The sequence below is a fragment of the Bombus affinis genome, chromosome 15 (genome assembly GCF_024516045.1).
Source record: "Bombus affinis isolate iyBomAffi1 chromosome 15, iyBomAffi1.2, whole genome shotgun sequence".
In the NCBI taxonomy this organism is placed as follows: domain Eukaryota; kingdom Metazoa; phylum Arthropoda; class Insecta; order Hymenoptera; family Apidae; genus Bombus; species Bombus affinis.
In genome coordinates, this window is record NC_066358.1 from 6,500,914 (window position 1) to 6,527,453 (window position 26,540).

The 26,540-nt window shown below is 37.2% G+C and overlaps 1 protein-coding gene across 5 annotated transcripts in view; it reads right to left on the reverse strand.

Annotated features, from left to right (window-relative positions):
* The window catches only part of LOC126924732 (uncharacterized), a 95,219-nt gene that overhangs the window by 6,637 nt on the left and 62,042 nt on the right, over window positions 1-26,540 (reverse strand). For 3 of the 5 annotated variants that reach the window (XM_050739527.1, XM_050739528.1, XM_050739525.1), the window contains 5 exons: window positions 14,188-15,140; window positions 13,130-14,028; window positions 7,055-7,418; window positions 5,381-5,577; window positions 1,432-1,821 (listed from right to left, as the gene is read on the reverse strand). In XM_050739527.1, the coding sequence (XP_050595484.1) occupies window positions 1,432-1,821; window positions 5,381-5,577; window positions 7,055-7,418; window positions 13,130-14,028; window positions 14,188-15,140 (2,803 nt within the window). Of the gene's footprint in view, window positions 1-1,431; window positions 1,822-4,171; window positions 5,317-5,380; window positions 5,578-7,054; window positions 7,419-13,129; window positions 14,029-14,187; window positions 15,141-26,540 lie in introns of those variants that run through there. The other 2 variants (XM_050739526.1, XM_050739529.1) reach the window with 2 other exon arrangements.

Here is a 26,540-nt window from a genome sequence, read left to right on the forward strand (position 1 = left end):
GAGAAAATAAGATCTCACAGTATTCGAACGATATCTACCACATTTTCATTTTATCGCTTCATTTGCAGCCACGAAGGATCTATGTATTCAGCCGACGCGGGATATTCGGAGAATCACGAAGAGTCAAGTGAATTTTTACAGTTGGCTGCACTTTAACGGCGAGGTCTGCGTTATTCCGACTTTTATCGCATCGACGTACAGTTGGCCATGGTGAAGGGCGAAGAATCTCACGCGAACGTAAAGGATCCATTTCCCTTTAATGCAATTATACGGGACAAGCTGGCAATAACTAGCGCTTCGTCCTAATATCACCCAAACTACGGTGAAGAGATAACCAGGGTGGGGTAAGAAAACTGTCACGGTATATAGAACGGCGCCTTAACGACCTCGAGCATTGAAGTAAAAGGAAAGAATGGCAAAAAAAGTTTTACAAGTTGAATAGAAAAGTTCGTCAATTGGGACCATCAATAATAATTCACCTTCTAACCTTTTCCTCTTAGAGAAATTAGCTAACAATCGAGCATTTGTCAGGATCAATTTATGCGCGCGTCTCTCTACTAATATGAGAGTTTAAAACTATCAAAGTAAGAAACAGCTAAAAGATTCGTCATAACTCTTTTATTGAAAAGAAAGAAGGAAAGATAGTTTCAATAACATCATAAAATATATTATATTAATGAATTCTATGATATTATAAAGACGATGTCTATGTTAGACTGCTATAGTTTAACATATAAATACCTTATAATAGCGAATATAATTGAATATCAATTCTTTGTACTTTTAAAAATGCGAAGTGTTTATAAATAGTGCAGTACGACGTTTAAATAAATGAACAAATGCATAAAAAGTTGTTAATCTTACATGAAAAAGTATATGTGACTTATGGACGATCTCTACTTTACCGATAGCCACGAGTTAGAAGATATTTAGATAGAACACTCGTGGAAACAAAGGGTATTATAGTGCGTCAACTAAATGCAATTTGTTGCATGATTTTATGTTCGAGTAAAGCGGAACACATAAATTATAATTGGATTGTCAAAGGCTAAATCAGTAGCATAATACTTCAAACTAGTTGTGGGATTTATTAATTAAAGCCTGATACTGGTTGGCAGATCCGCGCCACAGCAGTTTTCATTGTACGAGCTAGAACTAATCTACAATTTATCGAATATCGATAATTGCTATTCACAAATTGCGAGCCAAATTATTTGAATAGTGTATTAATGGCGCCAAATATAAAATATTAACCTCCTCTTACTGTTTTTGTAAACATTAATTATCGAATTATATTATTTTCTTTTTCTCATACTAAGCAAAGGTAGTTATGCCACGAATCATTCATACATAATTGTGAAATTTATTTTTATTTACATATAATAAATTAAGTCAACAAGTTAGAAATTTAAACGATAGAATTCCACTTACCTGGAAACTGTGCTGTTTCAACATAGTTTTGATAAGAATCAACGTGTCGAGTTTGGGTATCCTTGTGACCACTCGTTCTACTTCTTCGTCTGTAACAGTAACCGGAAGTCGACAGTTGTCAGCCTCGCTTGGCAGTGGTTCAGTGCCACAATTGGTCAGCCAGGCATGTTCTTTGATATCTGATAACTTGATTCTCTCAGCTGGGTTTTTCGCCAACATTTTCGTGATCAATTCACGAAGATTTTCCGAAACGACGGGTTTTTCCGGAAATTTTAACGGCTCGCTGCGTACCGCCGCTTGGACACCAATTATACTCCCAGCGCCATCCCAAGGGATTTTTCCGGTCACTAAACAGTAGAGTGTCACGCCCATTGACCATACGTCACATAACTGAAACACATGGAATATTCATTTTTAATGAAAAATTATCTTAAATGCTTCCAATTTTTAATTCCACTTTTATTTTACTTTCCATTTATTTTTTAGCTTTTAGTGAGGAAGATTAATGTTGGTATCCCCACTAATTTATTATCTGGAAGCTTTCCATGTTAGAGACTCATAAAATATTTTCACTGGCTCTCTTTACGACAGAGTTGGTAAAGTTTCAACAAAATGTGGATTATAAATTGTTCCGGGACAGCGTGTCATAAAATATATACTTCATGCTTAAATATTCGTAACTTTCGAAAGAATTGCCGATCATATGGTTGATTAAGCTTTTTCTTCAAATATTATAATTCTTCCCGATTGCTCGAAGAAAACATAAAATGTGAATTCAATTTTTATCAAACCATTGAAATTCTCTTTTATCTTTAGGACGAAACAAAAATTCGAAGATCGTCAGTTAAGAAACTGATTAGTAATTACAGCTCTTGAACAGCTAATGAATTGGGTAACGTGTCACTCTCGTGGACATTGAATTTTCCACAACTCCACTGGCTAGATCGATCGACTTGTCGATAAGGTCACGCGATACGTCCCCGTTGTAATCATGGAAATACACATGAAAGGGATGAAATTACTCCAGTCTACGTCAAATTACACGTTCGGTCGTCTGTATGACAGAGGGCGTAATAATGTGTTGTGATCGTCAATCCTATCTTACTGTTTAAGTTGAATCAGATATATCTATATCGTTCTCTTGTATCACCACCGTTCTGATTTTAGCCAAAGATTAACAATCCGTAGCTAGTTTAAGTACGCCCACATTGTTCTAAATTAGGTTAATTATTGGTTAATTATTAAAGAGATTCGAAGATCTTAATTCCATTTAAGTTCGTGGACCTGATCTGGACGAGTCAATGCTATTAAAGAGAATGGTGTTAGAATTAAAGTTAATACTTTTGTAGGCGGTGATTTATCTATTTCTTGAAAACCGAATACGTTTTCAAGAGAAATATTATGTTGTATTTAATAATAATATTGATAATATTTAATACGATTTTAATACAATAATTTATGATACTATAATTTTTATGTTACACGGGAGAACGTTAGAAAAACCTAGCAATGTTTCAATTTATAGTAACTCGAAGTTTGATCGTCGAATGTAGGTGGAATGAAAAATTAATCGAGTTAAAAATACTATATCAACCGAACTGGACTCGACTTATCAACTGGACTCAAAGTTAATTCAGGCACGATTCAGCATAAAAGAAAGTTAAATTAAACTCGATGTCACAATTGTTACGTCGAACGTGTCACGGTCAATCTAAGTAAAATGGCGTGGCCCTATGTGACCCAACTTTCTTATCAAAAAGTTTCAGGGTATGTGTAACGTGGCCACACATATACAAACAGCGAGTCAACTTTATATTCACTACGTGTGTGTACATCGTTGTTTGTGCAATAAAGAATGCCATCTTTTTTATTTTATACACAGTTACTGTTCCTTCTTTTCTTATCTTTTTTTTTTTTTTTTTTTTTTGAACGACCAATATTTTTTATATATTTTTCAAAATTCTTTACTGATCACAGCGTTTTCTTTTAACATGTTAGAAATCATTTCATTTGCCTTCAAAAAAATTTGTCCCGCTTACGTAAACCTTCCCAAGTTCACGTTTAAAGGACCGTACTTTGGAGGGTAGTTTCACCCCTTAAATTTGATCACAGCTAAAAAAAAAGAAATTCAAATCTACTATCTATGGTTGTTTGGTCAGGCTCACATGGTTTCATTCAAACCGAAGTCAGTACGTGGTACGAGCGACATCGATCTTTTATACTGTTCGTAAAATATGCAGGTGACCTTGAAGTACAATGAAACGTTTCCGATTGGACAATTAGGCCAAAGCTTGATCATGCTTTTCAGCCTATGCATTTAACGTGGTATTGAGCTGTAAACCTATGAACAATATAACATTTCTTTTTTCGCATTTTCTGACAGTGTAGATGATAATTTTAGAAATATACACATACACAGGATTCTATGTTTGAACGTGTTAAATTAAAGAAATGATATATCTGTATGAATTAAAAATTTAAGATCGTGCTTCTTTTGAACTACATTTTGCAAATTGTTTTTTTTTGCAATATCTTAAGATTTATTTGTCTTTTCTACGATCGATAGATTTTGTTGACGAGTTCCAAATGATGATGACCCAGCAGAAGACTTATGACACGTCTATGGAAAATTCTATTCTTTCTTATTTAAGCAGTTAAGCGAATTCACTTGAGATTCGCGTGTTCGCTGTTGCAGTTGTATTATGTAAATTACCTTACGTAATCAGATTCCCAGAGTCACTTTCCTCGTATGTGGGGAAAAAGTATTCCTAGATTTTTTCTTTTTTTTTTTTATAAATTATACATTTGCATAAGCACGTGCACCGTATCATTTGTAAAACAAATTTCGTCTCTTCTTTTCAGAGTTAGTTCGCGTACACTCGTGCATTTATGCCAAACGTTCTTAATTAAAGTTGTTTTGTCTTCATTAACCGTTAATTCCGTGATCATACAGGTTTTTCGCTAATACGATAATAGATAATATGGCATAATCGATATCGCTGTTAACGTCATAATCTAATTATGTCAATGCAACGTAATTAAGAAAAGGAATAATTTTAGATCAGTTACACAAAGATACATGTTTCTTTTAAAACTGGACAGTAGATGTATGGAATTTTACAAAAAGACACAAATATTATAAACATATTTTTGAGGTGTTATCAACAGGGCGATAAAAATGCTTAACTCCAAAAGTAAATGTTTGTTTCTTCGATCAATTTGATGCTCAACGACGTGGATGGTTAAGTTTTATTTTAGAAATAGATAAAGAGTAACCATTTAAAACAGCGAACTATTTTAACTGCACAACCTGTTGTATGTTTATCTTAAAAAGTCGTATCAACTATGAGCAAATGGAAAGAAAACAGTTTTGAGAGCAAACGTTGTCGTATTGCGAAATAATGTTTGTTATTCAAATGCGTGCGAAATACGACATTTGAAATGCAAATTATTTGTTATTTTATTTAACATAGCCAATCCTCTACAAAATAATAGCCTTTATTTCAAATAAGATTTACCCGGACAATTCATTTCAAATCTCATTTGTCTCATTTCAAATAGAGCATCGCACTTCGCATTTAATTTTTAAAATTTACTACAAAACTAATTTTAACAGCTATTTAATAAAAATCATCCTAGAAGGCCTCTCGAACGACCCAATAAAATTACACCAAATCCTATTACGAACAACCGAAAATGTGACTTATCATATCCTTTTTCCTATGTTCACTTGCTAAAGAAGATCGGCCATGGATGTCCTCCATTTACGATCACAATTGGCATCGCGAAATTCAAGTGGAACGATGGCACCCAAGGATACCGACACGACTGAACAGAGAGAAAGAAAGAGAGAGGGACAGAGCCGGCGTCATAATTCTCCGCCGCCTATAAATACGGGGCGAAATTGAAAATCGATCAGACGATAGCCTCGTACGCCGATGGTACTTACCGTTCCAGAATAATGGGCGCCAGGCGTGGTTGTTTCGGGTGCCGCGAACGCTGGAGTCCCGGCTGGTCCGGACAATAATTCTCCGGATGCTCTCAGTTCCGCGCTGACACCTAAATCCGCGATCTTGATGCGACCGTCGCTATCTACCAACAGGTTGCTCGGCTTTATGTCACGATGAACTATCCTCTGGTAGTGCACTAAACAGCAACAACAACAGCGGCAATGCAAGGTCAATGAACTTTGAGAACACCCACGAGATATATTAAATATAATTAAATATAATTATCGACCCACTGTCCACGAAGCGTCGCCCTACAGAAGCCTATTTGAAGTTTATTAGCCTATTTGCATCCAAGCGCGGATTAATCCGCGCGCTGCGACTGCTTTTTTTATTTCCATTTTAATCTAAATAATTTTTTTTTTAAATAAATAATCTTTACTTTTTTCCTCTGTTACGAAGAATGTAAGATGCGATGTTTGCGAAGTAACGTTGTCTGTGAATCGTTTTGAACAGTAAATTCTCGATAAACTCCATGAAGAATTCGGATATCATTTACTGCACCTACGACCGACCGCGCGCGGTGATAGGAACCAGTCGTCTTAAGCAGGGCAACGATGCAAATGGGTCAGACACGGCGATACGTTTACGCCACAATTGTATTCCAATCGTTGACGTACGAAGTGTGAAGTAAAATACATTTTGTATCGCTATGAAGATATCAAACGATGACGAGGAGGCATTGACTCATCGCCACGTTTCATTGTATCGCTGTAGCCTGCGTCTCGCCACTGACGTCGTGTTATGACGCGAGGTTACAACGTACTGACGCAATGTTAACGCCAATCGTCACGATGAAGACGGTTTCGCTGCGGTTTCGTGGACAGGTGTGCGCTACAATGACCGCTGAATGGAAACGTATCTACTCTCAGCATTGTTGCATCTAATACGCGTGTACGAAGCTTAGCCTCGTGGACTGTGGGGCTGAGCCTCGTTTCCATTGTACCGACATCGAGTAACTTTCTGTTGTTGCTCCTACTTCTTGAAAAGATAGCCGCTTGTTCGTTGTGGACAAAATGTCTCTATAGGTTGCTGTTCGTCGGAAATTTCTTGCAACTTGGCACGGGCAGTGACAAGAGGCGACAAAAGGTTGCTCGATGTTGCTGCGGTGGAGACGAGGCTTTAGATTGCAGATTTTTATGCATCCATGAATAATTTGAATGTATAAAAATGTTCAGAGAATGTATTCTGTAAAAGAGCAGGCAAAACGTGCAACGTAAACTTCTGACTATAATATGTACACGTGAAAGAAATCTGGTTTCGCTTCTTTAATATTCATAACAATATAAATTTGCATAAGAATTCGTAATCTAGTAATTATACTGAGCGTCACAAGATATTAGGTGGTCGATTTGAAACATTGAAACAATGAAAATAGTTCTTATACGAAACTATCTTTCGCGGTTTATTTTTCCAGTTACAAATAATTGTGTTTCACGCTAGAAATTCACCTGCTAAGGTTAAAGTATTTGATAAAGTAACAATGTAACATGTTTGAATAAATAATAAAATAAAACACTTGAAACATTTTTACCAAATTTAGTTAAATTTAAATTGTTTCTTAGATTCTCTATGGTTAGCCAACGTATTTAATTAAGTCCTCATAAATCACTTACGATACTCGACGCCCATTACAACGTCACGAAAATTCTTCCTGGCAGTTTCCTCGTCGAGTGGTTTATCGGTAGGTACCTGAAGTACCTCGCCCCTCTGGACCAATTCGAAAACAAGGTAAAGGTTGTCCTCGTCCGGATCGTCGAGAACCTCCACCAGTTTCACGACATTTAGGTGATCCAATTTCTTCAACAACGCGATCTCCCTGTAGACCTTCGCCAAAGGGTTAGCCGCACCCTTCTTCCCTGGAGCCATTCTACCGAAGATTCCCGCCTTCTTCATCAGTTTCTTCTTGCTGAGAATCTTCATCGCGTAGTGAGTCTCGTCCTCCTCGTTGTAAACTAGTTTTACGATCCCGTAGGAACCCTATAACATGAGAAATAAAATAAAAAAAAAAGAAAGACGGATATGAGATCGTCGACACTAAAAAAGAACCTGGAAATGGAAGAATTTGAATTTAGTCGAATTTCTTTTTATTTGACACGGTTTTACTGTTGCAGAGAATCGTACGCAGTTCTGTGCTACGAAAAGACACGTTCTTTCTATTTTAGCCGATCGATGGATGATTATTCAAAGTTTCTGGAAATAGAGGGATTCAAATTTTAAAAGAATCTTAAAGAACTGACACAGTTTTTTATTGTTGCAGGTATAATTATGGCTCTGTGTTTCGATAATCGTTTGTCTTCTTAGTAAATTGACATGTAAATATTAGAAATTCCTGGAACAAATTTCTCCTGGTTTGACACAGTTTTATTGCTGCGAAGAATTATACAATTCCGTGCTTCGGAAAAATTTGTTCCTTTTTCTTTTGGTAGACCGATAGGAAATTATTAAGAACTTCTGGAAACGACAGGATTCAAATTTAAAGGAATTTGAATGGTTTCACGTCTCCGGCAGTTTAAAGAAAATATATACGGAAAATTGAAAGACAATTATCGCGAGTACTTTACCTAATTATTTTTTAATTTCTTAGAACGAAAGGATTATAATTTAAACGAAGTTTCTCTGATTTAACAATTCTATTCTATTACTGCAAAAGTTTTCATTTTATGCATTTCATTGTACGCTTTGTAGGTTCGTTTTGTTTTTAAACGAAACCCAAAGAAAGTATAAAAATGACTGAATTACAAGATAGTTCCAGAAAATTTCGTAATTTACTCTTTCAAAATTCCTGGAAAAGGAAGGACTTAAATTTAAACGAATGTCACTTCGCTTTCACTTCACACAACAGTTCGTACTTTTTCGCGAGAAATCCGAAGAAATTACATTTCTTTAACAGGATGACAGTTAATTATAAAAAATTCCTAATTAAAAAAAACAATCTCCCCGATTTGAATGTCGCATTCACGAAAAAAAAAAAAAAAAAATAAGAAAACGTAGTTTGCAAGACAATACGAGTTCATTAAAGTTAAATTCTCGTCTTGTCGACGTCCACAGAAACTTTCTTTTCACACCACCCTTCTTTTACCCTTCGTTATTTCTTCTCCCATGGGAATATCAAAAGAAAGAAACTGAAAAAAAAAAGAAAAACAAGGTACATCTTCCGGCAGAAGTGTTGCTTCTAATGGAAAGCACACGATGTGCCTACACGTTCCGTAAACTTCGTACAATATTTTTTCCTTTCGTTTATTTCACGGTTGTCGCGCATGATGTTTCCGCGGGATTAGAAAAATAGCGGTTGCAGCCTCAAAAGTAGATGTCGACGAAAAAAGAACATTGGACAGAAAACAAAGAACGACAAAACACAATTGTTTTGCATGGACCTTCATTAAATTACCAGTAACGTTGTTGCTTAACTTCCACGGTATCGTGGCTGTTGTCTCGCAAGATTTTTATTCGCCGCTACCTTTTCTAGTTGGCTGTTGCCTCTTCGGTTTGACTTTTGTGGCACAGAAGACTATGGTACGTTCGAAACGGTGGCCTTCGATCTTCGATATTAATTGCACTCGCAATTAACGATTTCTGGGAATTCTGTCACACGTGCAGTCCTTCGTAAAACCACAGAGTAACCAAACATTGGATTTTAGTGATAACCGTAGCTCGACATCTTCAATGCGTCGGAGAAGCTCGAGTGCTTTTGATTGCTTTGGAAATTCTTTTTTTTGGAGGGGGATGATAAGAAATTGAAGGTTTTTAAATTTACAGTTTCCAATTTTCGACGCTCAGAACGATCAGTTCTTGGAGATTTTAAAGCCATTGTTAACTAAAAATTATATCGTAAGTTCTTCCTTTCAGAATCCTTTTCACTTCTTTTGGAAATTTTCGATAATAAATTGAAATTTACACGTCCAGGAGCGTCCAGTTTTAAATTCCAATTACGTTCAGAGCGACCAGTTCTTGGAAATGGAGCCACTGTTAAGTAAAAATTACATTTAACTGACGATCTTTCTTTGACAATTCCTCTCATAGTCTCGAAAATTTCTTTGTCGCATAAAGACGAATTGGCGGTGCGCGTTGAAACACAGAATTTCAATTTTCAACGTTGATTAATTGAATGAACGATTATCGATTCTTGGAAATTCTATAACTCCTCGCGAAGCCATAGATTAACAAAAATTAGATTTCATTAGCAATGTTCGATCCTAATGGAGAATCCTTTCCATTGCTTCGGAAAATTTCGCGTCCGCTGGACAGCAGTTGATGCTCGAAGGTTTCAATTTCCGATATCAATCGGATCCGTGATTATCGATTTTCGAATATTTCGTGACATGTACGAAATAAATGATCGATCACAAATTACCAAATTTCATTAGTGATTTTTGCTGAAAAAACCTTCTCCATTAATCTAAACAATTTATTGTCGAATAAAATATACATGTTGGCAAATTTAATAGAAACAAAACGGTACGAATAATACGGGGAATAATCTTTGAAAGCGTTCTCTGTGCAGATTTTCTGTGAACTCAGTTGTTTATCCGCATCTCTTGAAAGTGATATCATTGATATATACTACTGGTTTCCGAGAACTCGTAAATTGTATATCGTGTTCCACGAAACGTTCGTAGGAATGAAAAAAATTTCATGAAAATATTCAGATAAATTAATTAAAAAGTTTCACGTGTTTTATTCTTCACGGCGATGCATTGCTGGTTGTGGAATAAAAAAATTTCACCTCTGTTTAGTCTCGCTAAATACGCAGTAGTATTTTATATTAATTGTCGGGCATGTTATGAATATTTCAGGCAATCCAATAAATCGTGAAAATGTGTAAAGGCAACAGAAAAATCATATAAATTTATTTTTCATTGCTTTAATTAATTATTTTTTACCAATATGCTTCTTTATTCGAGAAGCTGAGATTATTATTAATTTCTTAATAAACAAGACGATCAATCGATCTTTTCGAACAATGTCTAACTTAAAGTTGCAATTTTCTTTCGTCATTGTACATTTATCATTCTCGTCTCTCTTGTTATTGATTTGACGTTATTTCGTTCGTCATTAACAAATTCCTCTGCACTGATAATTTTTACCATCGTTCGTATCAACAAAATAGACCAACGTCGCATAAATATCGCTCCATCAAACTCGACAAGCTCCATCGTACAATGTACACTTGAAATATAAAATTTCTAATTTGCCAGGTTGCAGTTGGCCGAGTATCTGGCAGAAATTTGATCCCGATCTGCACTTTGTAGCTGAGAAAGAGCAGTAAAGTGACCGAGGCGGAGATCGAATCGAAACCGACGTTCGGCTTAAGAGCGTGAAACGACGTTTCTTCCCACAGAGCAAACTCTCCTTGCCTCCTCCTTTTTACTTTCTTACCTCGATCCTAGGGATTCCTGGGATTCACCTCGCTACACCGGCGAACGAAATTTTCCAACTTCTAACCAAACCACGCCCCGTTCTGTCCACTTCCGTCTAATTTTCGCGACGTTCGTGTCGTACGGAGGAATGGAATTCCACGTTCGATCCATGAAAATCAGTTTTTCGTCGTGAGGCAAATGACGGCTACTTGTCGATCGGCACTGACCACTTAGGATCCAACGTAACTGTGCATATGGAGGGAGCATGGTTTGGAGGGGCGGAAAATCGGGCAGATGGAACGAAACGTGCAATTTGAAAATGGTGAAAATTCTCATTGAAACTGGACGCCAAGAAACTGTTAGAATGTAGGTGCAATAAAAGCGTAGCATCTGCTGCAGATTTTTTATTCTTCCACTTGCTCAATTCTATTTTTGTGCTGAATTGTATTATTTTTATTTTATTTGAGAAATGAAAGAACGCACGATACGTGCACTTTGGAAATGGTGAAAATTCACATACAAACTGGGCGCCAAGAAATTGTTAGCGATAAAAGTGTAGAATCAACGGAGATGATATGTCGCAGATTTTTTATTCTTCCACTTGCTCAACCCTCTGTCTGCTGAATTGTGTTATTTTTATTTTAGTTGGAAAGTGAGATATTTTTATTCTGCCTGACAAGCGGTGGAACGAGGAAAACGAGCAATTTGGCAAAAATGAAAATTCAAACTGGATGCCAAGAATCTTTTTAGATGTAGGTGTAATATAGCATGATTTTATATTTCTCCATTTATACGATTCTGCTACGACCCTCGAATCATAACGAGATAAGTACTAGCAAACAACTTTTGCCATTTTGTCCGAATTGAAGGTACTTTTTAACGCTAGAAAGATATAATGACCGAAAAATCTGCGTGTAACGTTCTAATGCAACATTCTTACTAGAACTAAAATAATCGAATAACTGAAGCAATTTCTATCGACGTAATGGCAAGTTCAAGCAAGAAAATCTAAGCTCTGTAGCAATATATTCATCAGCTGTTTCTTATGCAGAGAAAGAATTTTATCACGACGCAAGTGTAATGGAAAGGAGAATGAATGGTAATTTAGGGAATTGGAGCAATTTATACGATGTCGCGACACCACTTCGAAGTGAAGAAAAGGAAAAAGAAAAAAAAATAAAAGAAGCAGAAAACAAATGAAACCACAGTCCTCTCTGCCTTTACCATGTTTTTTCAACGTCTATCGTCAACTAAAAATCATTTGATAATTACATTTTTCACGTTCGGCAATCATCTTTTCAAATGATTTCGCGTGAAATAAATGTAACAAATGTCATAATTCATTTTTAATTAATGTACAATAATATCGAATAATAATCGTAACGACACAGCGCGACGTTATTGAAAATAATAAATCAGGCTGCAAAGTAATCTCGTATGATCGATCAGAATATTTAATCGGTTTCGATGGCAAATAATACGCTAACGCGTGATTTTCCACGCGCCCGCGGCGCAGTTCCCGATACTGTTCAATTAAACGCGATTAAAGCGAATCGCCGTGCATCGAAACTGGCGTCAAAATTTCTCGCGATTAATGAGTTTCACCGGACTAAACTCCCGTGGGAAACGGAACACGTTTTGCCAGGGAAGAACAAAAATTACGACCGATCCCGTTGAAGAATATTTCATTTATGGTTGCCTCTCATTTACATATTCAGTTTCGTTCTATTACAGGTACTTTACGTGGGTAGATAAGGGTAAAAAGTAGAATTTCCTTTGGTGAATATTAAGGAAGGGGTATTCGTCTGGTTGTTCTACTAATGAGATATGTATAAGGGAGGTTAAATTAAAAATTTCAAAATGCTAGATTGCGCAAAATGCACATTATATTAAAAAAATGTATAAAAAGGTAGCCAAAGAGTAGTGTTTCTATAGATAAAACAAATTTTCCATGACGTTCTAGTTTCTTAATTATATTCGCACAAATATGAATTGGTATTACATACATGAATTCCCATTTACCCTCAAAGTTAATAAAAACGAAACACATTGGTGTTTTTTTAAACCGGTGAACTTGGAAAATTAGAGAATTAAATTGGTGGATTTTTGGAAAATATTTTAATTAATTACCAATCTCGTGGATACTTCTATGTTACGTTTCTAATTTATTTGCTAACAACCTAAATCTGTGTTTGTGAATTGGTTACATGAATTAATTTAGAGTTGACTTTCAGATTAAAAAAATGAACTATATCATAAAGCTTTGAGGTGCAGTGGACATTGCAAATCTTACAAATCATAGAAACAGTCGCATAACGGATATAAACTTACCTGGCCAATATTATCCAACAATTTATACTGATTCAGCTGAAGAGCTCCCTGCCTGTTATCGATAGAAACTCTCCTACTTTCTCTCAAAGGTCTCCTCCTATTCCTGGGACTTCCCTGAGGACTCCCATAGGGCGAGTAAGGACAGTACGGATAAATAGGTCTCGCAGATACGTTTCCACTATCCCCAAGGAACCTTTGACTCGTCCCAATTTCTCCAGGTGAAACTGCCTTCCTCACGTTGCAGCTGTCAACAGCTTCGCCGGACGTCAATGTCTGATTATCTCCAGAAACGCTGCTTTTCAACGTGAAGACGCTCGAAGACTTGTTCAGAGATGCGTTCATTGATACCGCCGATGACATCATTGTTGTAGCCACGTCTTCCTGCTTTGAAATTTGAAAGGATATCCTTCTGTCCAAATGCAACTCGCCATCGGATCTATCTTCAGATTGAGTGGATAACAACTGATACATCTTGATCGATCGTGGAAGAACATTAAATTGGTCATCGTTTTGCACAGATTGTTGTACCGTTTCCTCTCTGGTTTGAAGAGCGACAAGCTTATTTTGAGATTCTTCGTTGACTCTGGACGCGACAATTTTGTGTCTTTCAGCGTTCGTGTCTTTTGATCGATCAAAAGATTCGTCAGATTTATTGCCGAGCCTGTTGATGTCTCGTGGACTGGAACTGAGAAACGTTGGCGTTGTGGAACGTGCGACTGGTTGAGTCGGACTCTTTGAGGTTGGAGATATCGACAGACGGTTGATCGAATCACTGAGAGAAGAATCGAAGAGGGCTGACGAGTCTTGGTGTTTGATGGTTGATATGCCTGAAGTGTCTTTTGGGTAGATACGTTGGTCCGCAGAATCTCCGAGAAGGCGACAGCGCATGGAGAAGTCTTCTGATGAACAGAAAAGAAGCTTCAGATACAACTTATTTTTGTACGATATAAACATAAGTTGTAAAATATTAAAACTTGATAAGTTATCGCGAAGAACTATAAAAATATAAAAAGACAAAAATTCTATAAGCCAACCAATCGTTATGCACCCCAACTTACCCGAGCTAACTCTCTTCACAAGATTACAAAGATTATCCAAGCTTTCCTGTCTGGAAGGGACCTCGTCTCTAAGAACTTCCCTAACCTCCTCAATATTCGGCATCTCGAGTCCAGCCCCAGATAGCTTCCTGTGAACTTCGGTCGTAGGCATCCTTCCAACTTCACCGTCTTTAGCCAAACTCTCCTCGGCTCTGCCCAAAATCACCCTCGAGTTCAACCGTTTAGGACCGGTAGAAGACCTTCGTCTCTCTTTCAAAAACGACGACAAATCTTGCAAAACATCCGCGGACGACGAGTTTCTTCTATCCTCGTCAAAAGTTCCCAAATTACTTCCGTACCCGCTACTCTCTCTCCTAGGTCTGACGATCTTTGGACTCCTAGACCTAAGGATCTCACGAAGAGTGGGCAGACCTTCAGGTTCCTCCAAGAACAGAGCACTGTCCTTTCTAACCTCAACGATTTCTTGATCAGAAGTATCTTCGGGGCTTGACGGGATTCTGAAGGAATCTTCGCGATCTATAGACCTTAATGTAGCTTCTTCGGGAGGTAACTTGATGGTCACTTTGCTTTCCAAATCTACGAATCCTTCTGGTAGTTGTCTGTCCAGGTCATTCAATTTGTCCAGATGTGGCGATTTTTTTAGTAGACCTAAGTTATCGATTGGTAGAGTAGTCTGTTCCGGGGAACAAGAGGATTTCTTGACAATGTTTGGAGATTGAGAGTCTCGTTTTATCTGTGGGTATTGGAGCCTAATGGGGTCGTTGGCTTTTCTTTCGAATCTTCGGATCGAAGAATATTGGTCGCTCGAAGCGCTGGAGTGTAATGGGAAAATTTGTTTGATGTTTGTGGAAGTACCCAGAGGATCGTCAAGTGAGGCGTCCCTTGGAGACGGCGTGGCCACTGTCAACGACTTGGTGATCGAACTTGGGGACTCTTCGTCGATCGCGCTGTGTCTGAAAAACGAAAATCACTTTGAAGCTCGTTTTTGTTGGCGATTATATTTTTTTGACGAATGAGATGGATTTCGATGGATCGAATTACGTTCCATTTTTCTATTCTTTTGGTAGTTTCCTTCTATTCGTTGAAATAATTTTAATCTTTTGTACCTTTCGGTTAAACATGTTCTCGTTGAATACTAAGTCTCATTAACATAATGAATAACTGATCGTTTAAATGATCTTACAACGCGAAATACGTATAAACTTCCGTCAAATATCTTGCAATTTCTTCTACGTACTCGAATTTGTATCAAATCTTACGAACATGATTATGACTGTCATTGGAGTATTAATGAAATTGCAAAATATTTCGTCTAACGCATATAATATATTCGTAAGAACTGTGTACGACTATTCTTTCGATATTTTCGCGAGCCTGTGTATATTTCTAATACTTATGAATCGATGTGTATATATTCGAGCAAATAACATTGAACGATCAATGGCAAATGCATATAAACGACACGCGTGGGTTCGACGATTTCAATCGGTTCGAGATCTCTCGTTTTATACGATCGAGAGAAGCAGATCGCGTTTTGAACCGGTGACGAGACTGTCAACGATGGGTACTAGGTTGAATTGAATTTTCCTCGAAAACCAGCCTGGCCAACTTTTTCGAGCATTCGCTCCAAAGTCCACCGAAACAACAATTCGATCTGCGTTTGACATTTAATCGCCGCTTCGAGCCCGGCCTTGCCTCGTTTCTCAACGCCACCCTACTGACGAACTGATGGAAATGCTCTCGCAGTAAATTTTTACCGACCATTTCCTTTTTCCTTTCTCTTTTACTATTTACAAACCATAACAGTGATTTTTGTTTATTGTCTATTTACATTAGATTATTTGTGCCATATATTATATTATCTACTCTGTTATAAAATCACCGAATTGCTTTCCTAACTCAAACAAATAGTATTCTTATCTTTCTTCTCTTCTAGTTTTTCTATTTTCTTTTTGTGTAATGAGTTGGTTATTTTATAAAGAATCACAAAGAGGCGAGTGAAAGAATGATCATTCGATGAAAACCATCGAATTTGATTATTTTGTATGAAATAGAAAGATATATATAGAGAACATATGGAAGCAAAGTTCCGCAAGTTCTCTGTACAGCGTTTCTTTGAAAACCATTTCACAACATAGCGTTTCCAAGCGACCGAACATAGAAAGAAAACAAAATTCTAAAAAGAGCAACGCTCTTCTATCGAAACCGTGAAAATATAACAAAAATATCAAGTTTCTGACAGAATTGCGCCGTATGTCCGAAAACCAACGACCATGCCATTGGTTTCTCTAACAATCCAAAGAAGTGTCAGTCTCCGGGGAGTGTGAAGCTCATTAAATCCGCAACGAGGAGATTTGTGTCGCCCCGGCGTATGTTCCTTAGAGGGTCGGCGATTTGCAATTGAGATCGTGCCGGTTAAAATGACGAAAATATGAAATTTAAATGACGCTCTATGCTATTGACGACGGAATTGTTTGAAGCTCGACGTACGACTAGCTTCGAGAGCAAAAGACGTTCCCTTTGCCTGACGCAAATTAATGTAGTTCTTCAAAGACTTGCAACGCTCCAATAGCTATGCCACTTGTTTCTCAATTTACTTTGAATTTTTGAACATTCCGAATTTTGATTGTATCAACATCCAAGAAATTTTTGGACATTCTTTTGTGACAATACTTTTTCCTTTCACAATTGCTCGCTTGAACGAGTATTTCGTACATCTTTGAATACATCAACCAACAAGCTACTCTCCTACTAAGAAACTAAACAGCGGGCCGCTTTCCTCTCAATTTTAAACAGCAAAGTGTTGAGCGATTGCTTTAAAAGACGTTGAATCAGAAAAATCCCGCTTTTTCCATCCTACACGTACAAAAGCTCGATCTGACTTGGAAATAACGTCCGCAAGGCGAATCAATTGTTCGGTTCGAACTAGGCCAATGAATACGACTGACAACGAGATCTGCATTCGCGGAGGATCGCACAGTTATATATCAGCTTGCTCGTTCATCACGCCGCGTATCTAGTTGAATTAGAACAGCTTTGAACTCGCTGACAATTAGTTACGGCCACTTCTCCATAGCCAATTGACGTCTCAATCGCCACTAACGCGTCCAATGCTTTGAGAAGCTGTATTTCCACGATTTGGATAATTCAAATTTCAGGCTTTCGCCAAATGTACGTAATCTCGAATGCAGGACTCGGTTTCGTTGGTCTTGGACCCGTAGCTTGGCTTTTCTAGCGCAGTACCATGAAATCGGATTCATTTTGCTGATGTGCAAGCGCGGATGATGGGTGTATGAATCGAATGGAAGGATTTAGTAGTATTTTATATATTGTATGTTGAATAGATTTTGAAAGACGCTTATTATATTAAATTGATTTTCTTCTGTATAATATCACGGTATAATATTAACACATTGTTGTCGGCTTACGTAAAGTGCTTTTTCTTCTCATTTGACCACGTTAATACACAACTACATTGTAAAATGTATAGCACTGTAACGTAGTACTGAATGTTATGATACAAATAATACACTGTTCTGTATAATAATAATGTTTAGTACAGTACAAAGTATGTATTTCGCGAGAAGCTTAAGAAATGCTGCGATGATTTTTACGAAGATTCGAGAACAAACTTGAAAATTGAAATGGAATAACCGACGAAACAAGTGAAATTGGATAACAAATAAACGAACGAGAAATTGGAATTCGATAACGAAAGATTGAATCAACAACTAAAATTTCGTTCTTTACTTTTACAAAGATTCATTCGGCCAAACTGAAACACAGCGAACGAGATCAGAAACGAAAAAGATTCGATCGGTTACGCGACGCACGTATGTCTCGCGTAACAGCATTCCCTCGTAACATGGAATGCGCCAGTCGTTTCACGGTTTTTGCACAGTTGCGACATATAGCTTGCTAAGCTGAATAATACACTGTCGCGATCAAAACATCATCACGTTGCCTAAGCAGGAAACGCGGTCAATACGAGGGAGAAATCGAGACGTTAATTTGCCGACAAATTATCGACGATCGACACGAGAATACACGACGATCTTCCTTCTTACTGTTTCACATTTCTTTTTTCATTCGCTTTTAATTGCTGTAACGAAGCCTTTTCTTCGTTGGACAAACGTTAGATCCGCGTACACGCGAATGGTATTCATAAATCGGACAGGTGCAAAGAAGTCGTGATGCACATTCCGTGTCCGTTACGTGCTCGTCGTACGTAAGTACAAGCTCGACCAGACGTTTACGCTCCTTTGTTCTTGCAACCGACGCGTCTTTCTCTTGGCAAATTTTTCGCAATGACGTATAGTACCGATGAACAGTTTCGTGACGCTGCCGGATTTTTTTTGTCATTTTTCATTGTATTAGGTCGTCCGAAAAGTTTCTTTCGTTTTATAAGCAAATAATGGATGCACAATATCTTCCATTTTATATTATTTTATCGTTATATACGTATGATCCATTTTCTTCTATCAAGATAAATATCACAACGTCTGACAAATTAGGTCTCATGTTCGTATAAAGATACGTCGTTGTAAAAGACGTGTCTGTAAAAGAAAGACACTTTTCGGACAACCCTATACATATTCTATGTACATATATTGGATTGGCAACTGAGTGATTGCGGGTTTTGTCATTACCACCTAATGACAAAATCCGCTACCACTTAGTTGCTAACCAGCTTCGCAAGGGAATTTTTGATACATCCAATGGACGATAGTTGCAAGTTTCGTATCGTACACCTTTAAAGCATAACATTTTTCGTTGACATTGACGAAATACTCGTTGAGGAAGTTAACAAAGTATGCAAAATTATACCGAACGCTAATCCGTTCGTTGCAATTCCATCTTTCAAATTCAAGAATAAGAAATTATGCAAGAAATAGTGCACGAATATCATTGCGCATCGCTGTTCGCTCGAAGAAATAAGAAACAGGAGGTACTTTTTCTTAAGGAAATCCTCTTCAAACTATATGTATATCTATATATAAAACTGTTTCTATTCCATCGTTCAAAGCCAAAAATAAAAGATTATTCAGAAGAAACTGTTTGTGTTTCCTTTTTATATTATTTTATCGAATTGCGTGTAATCCATTTAAATTAATTAATTAATTTAAATAAAGATCACAACGTCTGACAGATTAGATTTAATGTTTGTATAAGGACGCGTCGTTGTAAAAGACTGTCTGTAAAAGAAAGACACTTTTCGGACGACCTAATAATTGTTGGCCTCTTCCTTTTGCTCGTATCTTTTATTATAATTTTTATCGTACGTAGATATGGAAGAATTATACAGCCATCTTATTTCATTTGTAACTACGACTACAGCTATTTAATATCAATCCAAAAACAGTCACATCTAACACACGTCCATGTAAAATTCACGAGAAGATACATAGCTTTTTACCAAAGCAATAAAGTCGTTTACGCAAAAAGCAACGAATAAACTGGACGCGTTCGGATAGTAACTCATTAGTTCGACTAATTAGCGTTAACAAGTTTCTTTGTACATCGCTCATGGATTGATCCAATCGATTAACGTTCCTGCTGTAAATCATTTGCCATTTGCAGCGTTTGTCAAGGAGGCGAGTGAAACATGCTGCAAGCGAAGACCTCGAAACAGGCGCGCAAACGTCTTGCGGCGGGCAATTCCCTTTGGGGAATTGGTTCCGTGTAAGTACTGTATATATAACGATAATTTACGAAGCCCCTTAGGAAATTCGACGGTGATTTCGATGCCTGTGCTTACGATATCCGCCGCGAAATACGATCCGATCGGCTCCGAGTATCTGGCCGACATGATCTTAACAAGCTCGTAGTATTCGAAACGAAGGTGACATAAGTATCGAGTAGTGTGGCGGATAAAATAGAAAATCGTTAAAGAGGATCGTTAAAAATAAATGGCGCAGAGATTGAAATTACATAGGACATATGGAAGGTGAAGACTGTAAGGGAAGAACGTGATGACTACAGCTTGCGTATCTTATCATTTTCACTCTGCTAACCTTTGTAAACGTCGGGCTTCATGACATTTCCCATAGCAATAAATTTCTATTACCGCGTATCAGCATACTACTTCGTACGTACGGCTATAAATAAAATTCTAATTGCGAGTTGTCAGTGTTTATTTCACGCAACACATAATTCAAAAAGTTTCCACTATGGCGAGGCGAAGCATACCGTAAAGTGACGTCGCTTTTCTGACCTCGTTCACGCCTGCCAGAAGCTTCTGCCGCGTCACCGAGATAATTTCTAACGATGGAATAATAATTAACATCGACGTCAACAGTGCAGATCCGTTCAGACGCGTCGAATAATTTAGCCGAGCGACGAGTAGCCAATTGCTGTTGCTAACTAAACAGTTCAAGTACATAGAAAGTGAATTAGTACACAGTTTAGTTACGAGTTTAGTTGGTTAATAATAAGGTCAAAGAAGAAGCCTGGTGGGGTAGACAAATTCCGATTGAACTGTTTTACTACAAACAAATCCATTCATTTTTCACGTTCACGGCAAATTTCTAAATCGATCGTCTTTAAGCGATCTTGTTCAGACGCGCAACCACCATCCAATGATCCGAGCCAATTACAATTATAAGGCAACTACTATTGAAGTTTAGTTAGGTATTGGAGTTTAGTACGTAGAAAGTAACTGGAATTAGTAGAGTTTAGTAACAAGTTTAGTTGGTTAGTAGCGAGTATGATGGAAGCACCGTATACAACCAGGCAAATCTAATCAAATGGATCTACTCGATTAAATCGTTTTATCGATCTACTCGACTAAATTTCAGCGCCCACACACAACAAGTTAGCAAATTACTCGCCACTCGACTAAACGGTTGCACGCGTTTAAACGAGCCTTAACGTTTGACGTTTGAATTTGACCTCCTGCCTCATGTGGACGCGTACAGACAAACGAGACAAACAAGGCGATATCGTTGCATGCGTGGGATTACGCGTAAACATGTCGCAATTTTGATTAAAAAGAATGTTCGCCAAGGCCTTGTCAGCCGTCTGGAAATATCACCGTTTAATTAATCGACGTGCTCGTGGGTGGTGACGCCGTGATCAGAAAGCTGGATCACTCGCAAGGAATACCAATTGCAAGATGTTCGGGTCGTTCTAAACTAGTCACTTCGATGATCTTAGCGTAGAAGAACATCTATTTCGTTTGCTATTTAATTTATTATTTAATCCTTCAATCCTACGTTTCGTGTTATATCTACAGATAGTAAAATGTGGTAATAAAATATAAATAGCAAAATGGACCGTGGATGGTTACGCAAATTCATAAATTTATTTTCATAAATGCAATTAATAAAAATGGAAGTTAGGTAAACGATTTATATTATAAAGGAAATGCTTATAGGAATTTTGTACGCAATATGAAAAAATACATAGAATATCCAATGTACAGTGTTTCCTATAATACTTACCAGGTGAAACTAGCTATAGCTAGGTAAAATAATTTCCTACCGAGACACCACCTTTTCATATCCTCCAAGATACGAATTTGCATAAAAATTCGCGGTCTATCGATTATGGCGCTAATGAAATTTCAAAAGTTTCCTACGACACGTCGTACATAAAAATTCTATTGGTTTGGCAACTAAGTAATTGCGGATTTTGTCGTTAGGTGGTATCGATAAAATCCGCAATCACTTAGTTACCAATCCAATAACTTCTGACTGCTCAATTACTATCGCTCAAACACTTTCACGAGCTGCTACATAAAGATAATGGGGAATAGAAAATTCCGCTTGATTCTGATCGACCAGTCATGTTTACCAAGTCCAAGCTGATCGCTTTATTTATACAAATTGTTCGAGCCTAAGGGACAATTTTCCTAAAACGTTCCAAGAATTCAGACGATATTTTCTTTTCTTATTCGCACTTCGGCTCGAGAACGCCCACGAACGTATGGAAATTTCAGTATTCATAAGCACGGTCACGATCGATCTTTTCTCCAATGAACACGTGTAACGTCCATGAGGCATTTACTCGATTCATTTCTTCGATGTTTCTTTTCCAGCACTGACTCAAGTTTAAGTACTATCGTGACATGAAATATCGAATTTGAGGAGAAAGCCGAGGGTCGCGCTAATTGCGCGTGTTTCCGCCGGAAACTGCACGACCTGGTGCGCCAACTATGCGAGGAATCGTGCAATATAAGGCTGCACGTGATCCATTATGTCCATAGAAATAGAGTTCTTCTTGCGATAAAACGTCTCGTCCGTGGTTTTCGCTATCGCGTTATTACAAGTGTATTCGAATAATCTTGTTCTTGCGATGAGCAGAAAAATTATGCGATTTACGTGATTATTTCTTTCTCCGTCGGAGAAGAGCTACGATTCCTTTGGAAGATGAAGAAAAGTGGATTTGGGAAAAAATCAGAGAAACAATTATTCCGTGTGATTACAGATTGCATTTAAATGTAATCTTCTTGCGAAAAAGGAGTGAGTCGTTTCGCGTGATTATAGGTGACACTTAAGTAATTCTTCCGAGCGAAAAAGCAAATCGATTTTAATCCTCTTCCTTTGAAAAAGGCGACCTGCTGCGATAATAAGTAGGATTTCGATAATCTTTTTGCGAAGAAAAGAAAACAGAATTTCGTAGGCACAACTGAGATAGAAAATTCGAATAAAAATTAGAAATTAGATTATTCGTAATACGGAACATTGCGATTTAAAAAATTGTATTTTCCAGCTAAATATTAATTAGCAGAAGCGTCGTTAAATATTATAACTAATTAAAATGGTACGAATAACGCGACAAACGATAACCTCGAAGCTGTAACTTTATTATACGGGACGTCGACAATGCTTGCGAAATATTGGCAAAGGAAAGCGTGTCTTTCGACGACGTTGACATCAGGGAATGTCAAATAACGTTCATCCTCGATCGGACACATTTTGGCGATATTACGTCATTAGTGACCTTGATGCTTGGTAGATTGATTAATGTCGTGTCGCTCCAAATAATGGAAGGCGGCCGGTGATCCAGCAAAAATGATAACGTTAATGGTCTTCGGCATGTAATAGTCTTGAGAATTATTATCAAAATAAGCGTTAAATATTTCGATGTTATTAAGGTTAAATAAATATTAAAGATACTGGAATATTAAAACATTAATAAAACGTTGAAATTCAACGAGAACGAGAAATAACTGCAACAGTTAAGATTTAAAAACTTTGGTAAAGTTGACGTGTTGCAACGTGTTTAAACTCAATACGATAAATTATGCATATTATCGCAATTATGCTAAATTAAATGAGTAACTGCCAAGGTAAAGGTTAAATGTTAACAAAGTGAAACAGCATCAAATAGAGATAAGATTGAAATTCTCGAAATCTTGATAACACTTATGCCACATGTTATACAATAATTATTCATTCTGGCATACAAGAATTAGCTACTGTTACTGTTAACTATAGTTAGCTACTACTAATAGTTATAATTATTAACTACGACATACACACAATCGTGTTTCCACTTGAAGAAAAATCGACATAAATTTTCAGCGTCAAAATTCGCTTGTATATTTTTGTCAATTATCAAAATTAAAATAAAAAATCCATTGCTCTGACCATGTATGTAATTTGGAAATCTAGCGACGAATAATACTGTTGATTCGAATACTTCGGTGCACACCTACGCTCTAAGAAAACCAATTTCGAGGAACGCTATTGGTTTAGAAGAATCTGTCAAAAAGAACAAAGAATTTGAAGAAAAAGACGATGTCGTCTCGTCGCGTATCGTTCTTGTGAACGCGACACGAACGTGAAAACCTGCAAACGTGGCCGTTTTTCTTTAAATCCTCCATCCAATCCTTTCGTTTCCTTCCGGCCGGCTGTCGCATACAGGGAGAACTTCTGGTGCTCCTGTCCCGGAAAAGATTTCTCTATCAGAGCCACTAAACGTCCTCTGCAATATTTTCAAATTGAGACCTCGATATTTTGAAGTCAGTTTTGGTTATACAAAACTGATAACGATAATAATCACAATAATAATAATGATGATAATGATAACAATGATAACCGTAGTTAACGCTTTGACTGCCACGTTGGTCATATATAACCAGTTACGGTTTTTCCTGTGACGCCACTGTGATCATTGATGACCCGTGCGCTTGAACTTTTTACGATTGTAAAAATTGTATGAAAATTGACAGTTAGGACATTTTGAATATAACCGATAAATAGAAGATACTTTGAAATAAGAAGTGCCCGGTTGAACAATTAAACATTTTTATTAGAACATGAATAAAAAAAAAATGAGAACAAATCTTGCATCTAACGGTGTACTGTGTTTGCATCCATATCTTTGAGGGCTAATCTACGAATATTATTATAAACACAGCTTAGAAAATAATCGTAAATGCTGCTTTATAATCATATAATCGAAGTTAGAAACGTGAACATACCTTACTATTATACATAGAATGAGCAAATACTGTTTACTAATATCTTCTACACGTTTCAACGATATATTCTGCACGTTTTGCTTACGACGAAATAACGAATGCGAATGGTTTGTTGAAATAAACGAAGCCTCGTTATAATATGTCGCTATCAACCGTTAGCAAGACGCCACGGTGGCCACCCGTGACCACCAATAAGATAAACGGTCCATTGGGGAAGAATGTTATCTTAGATCATCAATTTATTATTATTTATCCATTATATGCTTTGAATAATAAAAATACTCTCATGACGTCCTCAGCGAAACATGTGATTTTAGCGTGACAGTCAAAGTGTTAATAACGTTCATAATCTAAACGAAGTATTGGGTTGGCAACTAAGCGATTGCAGATTTTGTCATTAGGTGGTATTGACAAAATCCGCTGTCGCTTAGTTGCCAATCCAACAGAAATTTTAAGCTTCTTATGATTTTAAACTTGGATAAAAGTTAATAAACGAAATGTAATCTCTAAACGCGTGTATTACAGAAAAAGAATTACCTATATCGTGATAATAATTGTAGTAAAAGATTTTGCCATTATATGCTTTGAGTAATAGAAATATTCCCTTGGCGTCCTCAGCGAAACACATGATTTCTGTGTGGCAGTCAAAGTGTTAATATATAAATATATAGAGTTAATACGAGGCAAAAGTGTCTAAAAATTATACATGTATAATTCGACGATATATTAAGTAATTATAAATAAATAAACAAACAAATGTACATATGAATAATTCCATATACCGCATATATAGATATATGAATAGCTTAAGAATCCTTTTCAATATCGAGGCAGCGGAACACACGCTACTTCCGCATATATGAGATGCATGTCCCGATATGTGTCTCGTATAACTGCGAACGTGGCCTGGAACATTGCAAACGTGCCCTTTTGTCCCGAATCGTCATTCAAATGCCGTACAGTGGAACGTGAAAATGTGCGAATATGGTCCGTGAACGTGCGAATCTGTTCTGCGGACGTGGTCTGCCAACGTAGCCCGCGAGTTTTGACTTTTGTCGCGAATCCTCGTTCGAATACCGCGCTGTAAGACGCCGCGCCATCAACGTCGTGTTACTAGATTATTGCGACAGATACTGACGCAAGAGCGGCCCCTATGGGACACACGTTTTATGGCATCGCATAAATTCCAACGGTTGCTTGTAACGTCTGAAAACGCTGACGGGAAAATTGATTCCAGAGGAAACCGTGGATAGCCGGGTTTACACTTGCCAAACGGTTTACTAAACAGACAACTAGATAGATACAGCACCGTTTAAAGTTCTGACTTATACCCGTGGGAATAATAATACCGTCAAGCCTTAAAGGCGTTAGCCTTGGTGTACTTAAGCGCGTTTAAACATTTACGACACGAAGTCTATCGCCGTGAAGGGTCAGACAATTGAACGAGAAGTTTTTCATTTAATAATATTTCTTCGACCATGTGGAAATCTTAGGCTGCGGTTAAGTCGATATACAATGACTCACAAATGTGTTTGAACAGCTACGGTAGAAAATTTTCGCGTATAGGTCGCACGTGTTATAGAAAACATCTTGAAACTTCATTGGATTTGTAATGAGACACGACTGTCATGATTATGTTGTTCGAATTTCAAACAAATCTGAAAATCTACATAGAAGCTACAAGATATTTACTCCGCAAACCTACACGACGCCTTGTGCTACCCTTATTTTCCACTTACAGTGTTTTTCCATCCGGTTCTATACATTTCATTTTCATGATATCAAACCTTCATAGTTGGATAAAAGCACTACCAGAAAATCCGAAACTTAACACTGGGCCTGATCAATTACTATACAAATGTCCTAATAGGTACAACGTTGTGCTAATATTTTTCTTAACTACTATACTGTACATTGTTAAAGA